The sequence below is a fragment of the Verticillium alfalfae genome, genomic scaffold (genome assembly GCF_000150825.1).
Source record: "Verticillium alfalfae VaMs.102 supercont1.2 genomic scaffold, whole genome shotgun sequence".
Lineage (NCBI taxonomy): Eukaryota > Fungi > Ascomycota > Sordariomycetes > Glomerellales > Plectosphaerellaceae > Verticillium > Verticillium alfalfae.
Window position 1 is genome coordinate 2,562,833 of NW_003315037.1, and position 10,843 is coordinate 2,573,675.

Genomic DNA, 10,843 nt, shown 5'->3' on the forward strand with positions numbered 1-10,843 from the left:
CCTGCCGCCAGAGGTAAGGTCCAAAAGCCCGCTCTGATTACCTTTACTCTACCTACAGTGCTCGGATGGTCGTGGTGAGGTGACCGTCGTGGTGGCTGCGGGTAGGTACGTAGGTAGCGATGGGGACTGAGGTGCCATGCAGTGCCCACTGTTGAAGAAGCGGTCCGGGCTCTTTGTGTGTTCGGCCGGTGCCCACCCACCCCCCTCCTTTGTTATCCCTGTTCATCTACTCTTTTATTCGATTTTCTGGGAATTTATTTTATTCTGATTATTTTTTTGGCCGTGGTTCGCTCTCCTTTTGTCCCACCCGTGGCGCTTATCCTAAACAGCTGTAGTAGCGGGGCCACAAGACCAGGGGTCCTTTATCCTCCCGCCTCGTCTGTCTTTCTTTGTCGTCTTGGCATTCACACATTTTTGGACCTTGCTGTTGGAATCGGGTCCTCACCAGCAGTAAGTAGTATCTATCGCTGGGACAGGAAACAGCAACAAAGGCGCAGACACGGCTCACAAACGAGTCTATTCAGCTGGCCGAAATACTGATGGAACGCCGCCTGGCTTCAACAGACCTGCCGTCGCTGTCACATCCACCGTCATAGTCGCCGACACAGCCATGGCCACGGCCAACGGCACCGTCCGCTGCCTGACCTGACTATGCAACGACGGGCGAGAGCCCATGCACGTAAACGACAACAAGCTGAGACAGCGATAGGACATGAAGCTATTGCTTCGCCGGTCTGCAGGCCCAGGCTCCTAGCTCTCAACCAAGATGCCCAAGAACAGGATGAGTGCTGTAACTGGGACCAGAACAGGCATCAAAAGACGAGCCAGACAAACTTGCGCCGAGTTCTCCGAGCCGCTCAATCATGATCCTTCGCGCGCAGCCTGGGACTCATGGTGGTCGAGTCAAATTGCAGACCATGACGAGGCCGCTATCCGATCGACGGAGAGCGGCGTCAAGCCGACTCGCCGACGTATCATGGGCAGCCCACCTAGGCTGTGCCTCCACCACTCAAGGCTATTCGCTGCCGCCGTCATCCGTATTCGACGGGGTCAAGTCAATCAAGTTGTCCTTAGGCCTCTCCGTTCCAATGACGGGAATAGATATTCTCCTTCTACATTGCATCGTCCCGGTCACCCCCAAGTTTCCACTGGCGCCTGCGACCACAGAGCAATCACGCCGAGATGACCGCCTACAGGATTCAATAGTCGACAACCTGCTAAGACATTGCTGGCGGGCTAGGCATTGGCAAGCCTTGGTAGAATAGGCGGAAACACGACATGGTGACGTCCGTCGAGATAACGGCCTCCTCGCTGGTGCAGAGTCCAATTTCCCGTCACCAACGAAAATCTGCCAAACTTGGTTGTCCGTCGCAGATACGGGCCACACTTGGAGAGCAGGTGCAGTGCAAGTGCGAGTGTAAAGCGCATCGAGGTGCGGGCTTGCGGGGTTTCTGGGTGCCCGCTTTCCTTGAACAGGAATGCGGAACGTACGCGAGCTGCCAAGAGCGGGTGAGGGGCTGCCCAGGTACGTACGGGAATGAACAGGAAAAACGGAACACTGTCGGGAAGGAGATCATCAGGTACCTGAACGCAACGGAGCGTGCTTTCCTCGTGGCCTCGCGTTTGACCACCACTGGGCCACCCGTCGCCCCTTCTCCCCTGTCCTAGCGGGGCCCTTAAAGCGGCAAGGACCCTCGACCTAGTATGGCCTTTCGGGCGGCGCGAACAGGGGTTCGTCCAGAAGGGAGCCCCCACCCATCCGCTCCGTGCTTACCGGGCGGGCGGGGTTGTCGCTATTGTTCGAATCTGCTACCAAAGCCTACCTGCCACCAAAAGCAGTAGTCTGAATTCTCAGTCAACGGCGTCCCAAGTGGCCATCTAGAATCATCTCCACCTCTGCCTTGCGGCGTAACGGTGAGCCGAACCTTTGTGCAATTTGGATGAGAACCGCCCCTATCTCAGCCCTACTCCTCCTCAGCAGAAGTCTCCGAACAGCCTACAAGCTCGCTGATCTGCCGACATGGCTCTGTCGTATACCCCCTTCTGTGCGTAGCGCGTGCACGTCCTCACCCTGTACTGGTACTCGCGACAACGTGAACTGGATCAAGCGGCACGTTCACATCCACCGACAAGACTCTGGATCTCCCAAGGTGTCTGCATTGGTGTGCCATGGTGCTTGACTGGCCGCATGAAGAGCAAACATCCCTAAGCACGGCATCCCAGGTCATTGGGTCGACCAGCAGACCATGACAATGGAATTGGCTTCACCCAAGACACCCCCCGTGTCTCTGATCTAGCCTGGGGCGCTATTTCAAACAAAGACGACCCGCGCATGCTATAGGCCGGCGTCATCAGATCTTGACAAGCGTTAAAGACAACAAAGAAACTCAACGGCTGGGAAACATAACCCCTTTCCTTTGTCATGTCTCTGGAATGCGTTTCACACGATCTTCAACGGCGGCTATCTCGGCTGCTGGGAGCACTGAGACCAACATCGTCCTTGTTTCCACCGTCGCCGTTTGCGACCCAGTTTCGCTCGCTCGGTCTATGCTTTGGCACTTCTTCGAAGATTGCACAAAAAGAGGACCGTCCTCATTACTCGACCAACCGAACACCTGAATCACGAAACTTCAACGGCATACCTGGCCCACCTGTGACAACGTGGCGGTCCTATTTTCGTGCTGGGTCCATGCAGCAAAAGTTCGTATTCCCAAGGGCGGGTAGAAAGCGGAGACATCCGGATCAGCACCTTTGTACTCACATCTCTCCACCAACAATGGTCAACCACTCCACTTCTCTCATCAACCTTCCGACATCCCCCAAACCGATCCTCAAATAAAGTCTCAGATGATGGTATACATATCCTTCGAAAAGACGGATCGCATTACCCATGTACACGGCAATCCCGTGCCATCCTTGCAGAGCTGCGCTGGTCCTGTGGAGGGAATCTTCCATAGGTGTAGTAATGGTTCCCTCAGGAGTCGCGCAAACACGGCTCTTTGTTAACAACCCTGTCTAGCAAGGTCAGATTGGGCTTTTTTTTCTCGTTTTTGTTTTGGCATCCAACAGCCAGCGACGCCTTCCAGCCTTGTTTCCTCGGGACGGAATACTACCTCGCATCCAATAGTGCCGCCGCCAAGCTTTCTCTGCCTCGTGCATGCACCTTATCACACCTGACGGGAAGACGGGCCAGCTTGCGCCCGTCGAATGCCATGTCACCCTCCAGCTTCTTTGAACAAAACCTCAGCACATGGTGCAATCCCGTCTAGTGCGCTCGATCAGGTGCGTTTCTTGAGAAGCATACGAAGCCCAAACCCGGAACCGTGAACAAGCTTTTCGGCCAGCACCAGTGCCGCCTACGATACGGTGTATGTACTGGCATCTACCACTCGGGCCCTCTTGAGACTGAGATTTTTCACGACGTAATTTCCGCTCGAGCTAGGTACGTGTAGTCCAATCTTCGAGCCTCATCTGTGTCATGATCCGTCGTGGGGGTTGCTGTATAGTCATCAGGGTAAAACCGCCGTGACGTCAAAGCTGGCCTTCACCTCTCTTCAATCCTCACCTTCTGGTGGCTGGCGATGGCATAAACTCAGTTCAGACCTGCAATTCCAGACGATTCGTTGAGAAACCCTCGACAAAAGGCTTGTTAAGTTTGCCGCCAGTTCTGCTGCACGTCGTCCCATTTTAGAACTGGCATATCAAGTGCCACTGCAACCCCTTTCTCCTCTTGCGCGATCGATAACACCATGTGCAAACGCTCCAGCGCTTGGTACATGAGGCCGTGAAATGTGATCAGCTCAGGGAAAAGGCCATGCGCCACCGCTGTGGCCATGGCAAGAAAGACACGCCAGTCGACCTGTGGAGCGCAAGAGCTGACCCAGGGCGATCGTTCCTCCGCTAGATACACCAGCAAAGATCCACTGGCCGGAGGATTCGGTGCTGGCGATCTCGGAGCCTCGGGTTCAGCCGGGCGGCTGTGGAGACTGGAAAAAACAGCTCGTCAACAAACCACTTTTCGGTATCGTTCCTATGTCGTCGTCGGCTCGCAGCAGGGATGTAAAGGAGTCCCGCGCGACTCCTCTAGCTTCGTGGAGCCTATGGTACTCCACTTGAAGAACCCCCGGGATGTACTTGTACGCTTCTTCCGCTAGGCGCTTTTTCTGTGTACTGTTTACCTAAACCAACGTCATCGTCATCTCCATCACAGGGCGAGGCCATGCATCTTGCAAATCTCCCATCGCGATCACGGTCGCACTTGTTTCCTGCAACGCGGAGCTTTCTAGCCGAGCGGGACGGTACCCATCCCAGTCCTATGGGCCCGGAACCGCCAAGGATGTGAGTTGGTCTTTTCTTGATGATCCTGTCTTGGCTCGCCTTGATCTTGCACGCGACTGCCAACCTTTTGCTCAATCGGCCCGGCCCCGAGGTGGACAGGACGATATGGAGAGAGGCCTCACGGGAAACTTGATACGGTATCACCGTTCGGCGAGAGGGAATAGTCTGTCAGAACCTAGCCGCCCGGCCGCCCGCCTGCCACGCCTCACCTATCTCCCCTTGTCGTGATTCTTCTCATCAAGCACGCTCGGTTCCAGCTGCCAAGAGTCGCTGGCTAGCTGGCTCACAATCTCAGGCGACGGGCAACAATACCAAGACGACGGCTTCGTGATTAATGCCCCTGTCGTGCGCGTTGGCACGATTCCGTTAGCCCAGCCCCGTCCAGCCGTGCGGGAAGGCATACATGGGGATGTGATGTGAGGTGCTAGATAGCAGAGCAGAAAGTGGCATGGCACGGCACGGCATAGAGCACAGCTATGAGCGGTCTGCGCGCTGAGCACTGCCGGAGCGTTCTTGGCAAGGTCTCATTATTGTCCTTATCGCGGGACGGGGGACGGGGGGGGAGGGTCTGGGCTGGACTGGGCTGAGACTGACTTCATCCATGTACTGTACCTTGGGAGAGGCGAGTTCGGGTAGGCAGAAGCAGGTAGGTAGGTAGGTAGGTAGGTAGGTAGGCTTGGCTGGTCCCCTGCAGTCAGACGGCGTATAGGTTGGTGGCTTGCTGCACGTCTGCCTGAAGACTGCTCTTTCTCTTTTCACTTCGAAGCGAGCGATAGAATAGAAAATCTACAAACGGAGAAAGAAGAAAAACCTCTGGGTCTGATGTACTGGATCGAGGATGATCTGAGGCTGGCAGTGTGATGATAGCAGACATAGGAAATCATGACCTGCCATGGACTAGCTGGCAGGCGGTGTCACGGTCGTGGTGACGGCAGGGTGATGAACCGAATGATAGGTGAGGTGTCATTCAAATAAGGTGGAACCAGACGTCTCACCTGGTACAGATCAGTGAGACGGACAAGCAGCTTTCCCAGTCGCCCATCACATGGACGTGCATACACAGCAGTAGCATGTTTATTCTTCTGGTTCCTACCAGACGGTCCGTGGCTCCCAAGTCCCTTCCTCCTCGTGAAGGCCCAGGGGTATACGCGGAACCAAGACAAAGCAGGCAGCCCAAATTTGCGAGAGGGAGAGAGAAGAAAAAAATGACAGGAAATACAAAATTTGTCCAAGACGCCCCTAAATCGGCCAACGCGTGCCTGCAACTGCCAGTCGCCGTGGAAAGGCAGGTCACAGCATGTACCGCCGTGAATCTACCAATAATGAACCAGATCCCCAAGTCTAAGATTGTTTGCGAGCCCCGCTACCACGTATCACGAAAAGGGGGGGATAGATGTGACTGATCGTACTCCGAACATGTCACCAATGTCATCACACATGCGCTCCGCGCCAGACGGCTCAGAGCTCCTCGTCACCGTTGCACTGCTGCCAGATCTTGACGTGCTTGACCTCCAGCTCGGGCTTGGTCCATGTGGGCAGCCAAGTGTCACGGGCCTCCCAGAAGTCCTTCTTCGCGTTGGGAGAGCCGTTGAGCCAGGGCTTCTCGGACTTGCCGTCCTCGAACCAGCCGTTGCTACCACCAACTGCAAGGTTGATGATGAGGTAGAAGTACTGGTCAAAGGGTGTGTTGGAGCGTCCCGTCTCGGACCAAATGTCATTGAGACGGGTGCCGTTGGCATTGGCCTCGGGGAAGTTGCCGCGCTTCCACATGGGCTTGTCAAAGTTGGTGTACATGACTTGCAGCAGACGGCTGTTGACGTAGGTGAAGAGGTACTTCTGGGACCACTCGAGGCCAAACGTGTTGAAGCCATCCGCGTAGGTCGTCTTGAGGGCCTGACGCTTGTTGTTGGTGCGCCACCAGGCGTCGTTGGCCGGATCGGGCCCCCAGTGCAGCGCTGATGAGGCAATGTCGTTGCCGCCCTGGTCGTATTTCCAATCGTTGCCGCGGGATTCGAGGATATCAATCTCGCCGGACGCGGGCCAGGGTCCGTACGTGTCGCGCTCGAGGCATCATCCAGATGGCGGGCCACAGCCAGTCGCCCTTGGGAAGACGAGCAGTGACCTCGACACGGCCATACTTGATGCGAACGCCGCCCTTGGTGTGGATACGACCGGATTTGACAGGCTGGACAATGGTGGCGTTGCCCGAAGTTGTGTTGGTGGCAGTGATACAGTTGAAGGGCTTGTCCGACGTGCAGGTGCCATCCTCGAGCAGGTTGATCTCGGTGTCCTTCTCAATGAGGGCCGAGTCAGTGAGCTCGGGTCGGATGACGAGATGACCATCCTTGACGAAGACATTCTCGTCACCACCGGTGGTCCACTCGAATTGGCCATTGCTGGGGTGTGTGTTAGTACGCGTGCGAACCGGCATGGAGGATGGAGTCAAGTGAACATACCCGTAGCCGCCAACCTCGACCTCCTTGGTCCAGGTACTGGAGCTGAGGCCGCCGGCGAAGTCGTCGTCAAGCACGATACAGTACTTGTGCTTTATGACGCTGTTGATGCCGTCCCAGATGAGGAAGCCGGAGATGCCGAGACCGATCAGAATACCAATGATGGGGAGGATGGTGACCCATTTCTCCTTGGGGTGCGTCTTCTGGAGCCATGGCTTCTCGATGTCCTCCTTGCGGATTCTCCGGGAGTGGAAGTAACGCTGCGAGCGCTCATCGAACATGCCCGTGGCGCGGGCACTGGATGAGCCGTAGCTTGACGGGGGCCGAGAGTTGTTGGGACTCGCAAAGGGATTCGTGCTGGCACCGGTGGGAATGGCGGAGCGAACAGACGCCTGCGACTCGAGGCCATCGCCAAAGGGGTTGCGGCCGGCGTTGTCTGTGTTGGGGGTGCCAGGGCGGTATTGAGGCGTGGTGGCAGCAGTGGTCGCCGCTGAGGGAGCGGGACCACCGGTCACGGAGCGGCCGTAGTAGGCTTGCCCCTCGCGGGCGTAGTCGCCTTCACGATCCATTGTGTTTGGGTGGAGGAGAGATCGTCAGGGTCGGAAGGAGAGAAGGAGGGGTCGTGACGACGAGGGTCGACGACGAAGGTCGACGAGTGCACGTGCTGCGACTGTCGCAAAAAAAGATCCGACAGCACCACGGCGAGAGGAAGATTTGGTAGGTTGTCGACCTCGAAGGATTGGATTAGGTATTACTGTATAAAGAAGGCGAGAGAGGAATTGAGCAAGAACAGCGGGCAGAAGAGGTGGGATAAACGAATGGATATCTCGCCAGTGGCTGCTTCGGGGCGCGGGTTGGCCGAGCTGAGGATGCTGCTCTAGCTAGGTAGGTAGGTACTCTGTAGGAAGAGTGCTGGATCTGGGTGGTCCAATGTGTACCGTCCGAAACGTGTGGGAGGGCTGGAGGGCTGAAAGAGGGACGGCTGTGACGGCTCAGCAAGCAAAGAATGATGGCTCTGCAGTCGAGGGGGACGCAAGATGCAAGGTGCGACAGGCGAGCCGGGGGTGGCAGGTTGTTCGCCAGAGGTCAAGGTGGTGGTGGTGGTGGTGGTGTTCAAGATGGCCGAGCGGGAGCCACCTCAGCCGAACCAGACAGAGACACAGACGAGAGCCAGATCGGAGTAGGAGCAACCGACGTGGGAGGCGCGCACCTGTGAAAGACAGGACGCTAAACGCTAGACGCTACCTACTGTACATGTACGTACAGAGGGAGGGGGCCCTGTGGAGCCCGTACAATATCCTTGCCAAGCCTTCCGTCAAGCCGCCTTCTGGGGCGGATGAGGGGCTTCCACCCCCTGGAGCCCTGGCGGCCTTGGAACCCTCTGTGCTGAAGGCTAGCGCCAGTTCGCCGGTTACTCTGGTGGCGCGACGCCCTGACGTATCCCACGTATCATGCCAGTCATGCCAGTACTGCCACACAGACACTGTCATGTGCACTTCCCGCCGTCTGCCTGCTCTCCTTGTCAGCGGTGGCAGGCCAGGACGAGGCGAGAAGCAATGCAGTTCAGCTTGGTTGCTTCCGGCCGTGATAGTGAGCCACGCCAAGGCGATATCGATGCGGGTTGACCTTCTGGGCCGCGGCCTGCAAGTGGCGATGAATTGGAAACAATAGATAACCAATTCCGCCTCCCGCGTATCGCTTACGCTGAGCCTGACGGTGGTCGGCCCAGCGCCGTTCCCATGTCGATGCTCGACGGCGTGGGCCTTGCTTGGGGGCACCTAGGTGCCTTGAGTAAGGCACAATGGAGAACCCTATCCCTGACACGTCCGTATGGGATCTCGATGGACTTTTGTCGGGAAAAGACTTGTTCAGCGCGGATCAGTGATGGGAGCCCACCACCTCCTCTGGTGGCACCGGAAACCCAAGAGATCCAGACTGCTGGGTACAGTACACGACCAAGACAACGGACAGCTCGGAGAGGATCAGGGCCAAGAGACGGTCTGTCCGAGCATCCGTAATGAACGGCCCACTCCGTTCGGCGTAGCACCAGTGCGCGCGACGCAGAGCAGGAAGGCACGTTCAACGACCCCTTTCAAGGCTTCAGAGCAAGCGAAACCTTACACGGAAAAGCGGCGGCAAAAGCAGCAAGGACTGGGCAACCTTAGCTCGGCACACCGGTGGCAGCCGTCTCTTTCGACCTTCCCCATGTTCCTGCATGGAAGATTGGATGCCCCTGGTCTAGCGACGTCTGACCCTGGACGGCCCCGATCGGGACTAGATTCTCGTCTTGGTGCTTGTCGACGTTACGCTAACCCTTATGGGTAATGCGAGCCAAGCAGGAAGGCACTGCCCACCGCAATTTCCCCCGTCGAAGCTTCACGTGGTGATGGCGTCCAAGCCGTTCCTTGTCGTCTTTGACGAAACATGAACCAACTGACTCCATCGTTTGGTCGTCGAGCCACGTTCTCTTTCCGGTCTTCGTTCGACACCCAAAACGAGCTCACATGCTTCTTTCTTCTTGTCGCATCGCTTGTGGGCGTCTTTGCCAAGCGCTCAATCTGGCCGTTGGGGCGCGGCAGCTGAATGACTGTCCCGTGTCCTGTCACCCGTAGGCCCTGTGCCCTTTGCCCTCTGTCCTTTGCCCGCAGCTTTCCCAGAGGCGAGGCGGCGCTACACCTCCAGCCGAACCACCAGCCATCTTGTGCGAGCTCACCTTGGCCCGCCTCGTTGGCCTCATCGCTACCTGCCTGCTAGTGCCCTTCCTGCCGCACCAGCTCGCGGACCTTCCGGTCGATCATCTCTGCCGAAGCGGCCATGACAGGGTCCACTCGCGCCACGGTGTTGAGAATATCCCAGCATTGATAACGACTGGCCAACAACGAGCCCGGCAGATCGACATGTTCGTACCCAGGCAACATTGTTCTAGATGCGGCTGAAGGAGTAGCTACTGCCATTGTACTTGTCTCTGCGAGCTCTGGTCCTCGGACGGCAACACACGGCTGAGGGCACCACTTCGCCGAACGAATGGCTTCTCTGGCCGTATTTACCGAGCACAGGCACGTATGATGAGTATTGCGAGATGTGCACCGGCGTCGTGTAGATCGCAGCTTTACGGCCTGGATTCAGCGAACCAAATCGACTTTGTGCCTGAAGCTGAAGCTGGAGCTGGCGTCAATGGCGCTGCCCGCATCAGTTGAATCGATCATGGTGTGATCAGTGTTGCGTGACATCGGTTGCGCCTCTCCAGATAGCAAGCATAATGATATCACGGCGACGCGAGCACAACAACACGCCGAACAATGCAGCACAGCCTCCTGTCAGCCATGCATTCTTACCTGCACAATCTATCGAACGCTGATTGGCGCCAGATGCCTCCTTTTGGCCATCTTCGCCTGTCTTGCGCATATGTCGTCGGTGGGTTGTGGTTGCGATATTTCGTTGAGAGGTCGTCTGTGAGGGTGGGCGGCTCAAATCTCCTACTGGCTGACCGTATCTCACCGTTCACTGCGTCGGGCATCTGGACTCTGGCGACATGGTAGCAAGCAGGATGTGAACCGCAGGTGGCACCGTATCTCTGCATGCCTATTGGAGGCCAGACCAATGCAGCCTACAGTGTTATGCTTCTCTGGGGCCACACTCGCATCTCCTGGACCGAGGGCAGCATGGAACGCTTCTGCAGCATGATTAATATTGCTTCGTGCTGCGTTTGTCGCAGGCGCACTGCACGGGTTGATAGGGCTGCTTTTCAGCTGAGCACAACAGCCACGGCCCGTTCTGATCCAGATAGGGACCAACATCCCGAAGACCCTGAACGCCACCAGTTGTTACGTGGGGGGAGGGCACTGCTTTTCGACGACGAAGGTGCCGTCGTATCTCAGGCGGCCGCCCCTGGTGCCGGTGGCGGAACAGTCATTGAGCCAGGGCAAACACTTCCTGGTTGTCTACTGTATCATGCAACTCAGTCTCATCCCGTCTCCTCCTCAAACTATTGACACGGGAGGCTAGGCACACTCGATCCTGGTCGGTCAGGAACCTTGATAATCACAAAAGAA

General features: G+C 56.8%; 2 protein-coding genes across 2 annotated transcripts; one reads left to right on the plus strand and one right to left on the minus strand.

The window, feature by feature from the left end:
• Positions 1-5,796: 5,796 nt before the first annotated feature.
• Positions 5,797-7,360, minus strand: VDBG_02251 (beta-1,3-glucan-binding protein; the record flags this gene model as incomplete). The annotated part of the gene is made up of 3 exons (XM_003008017.1): positions 5,797-6,318; positions 6,392-6,734; positions 6,795-7,360. 3 exons carry the CDS (start codon positions 7,358-7,360, stop codon positions 5,797-5,799), a joined length of 1,431 nt encoding a protein of 476 aa, XP_003008063.1.
• Positions 7,361-7,800: 440 nt separating this feature from the next.
• VDBG_02252 (predicted protein) lies at positions 7,801-8,809 on the plus strand (the record flags this gene model as incomplete). Its single annotated transcript, XM_003008018.1, has 3 exons — positions 7,801-7,971; positions 8,058-8,352; positions 8,463-8,809. The coding sequence occupies 3 exons, from the start codon at positions 7,801-7,803 to the stop codon at positions 8,807-8,809; spliced, it is 813 nt and encodes a 270-aa protein (XP_003008064.1).
• Positions 8,810-10,843: the final 2,034 nt, after the last annotated feature.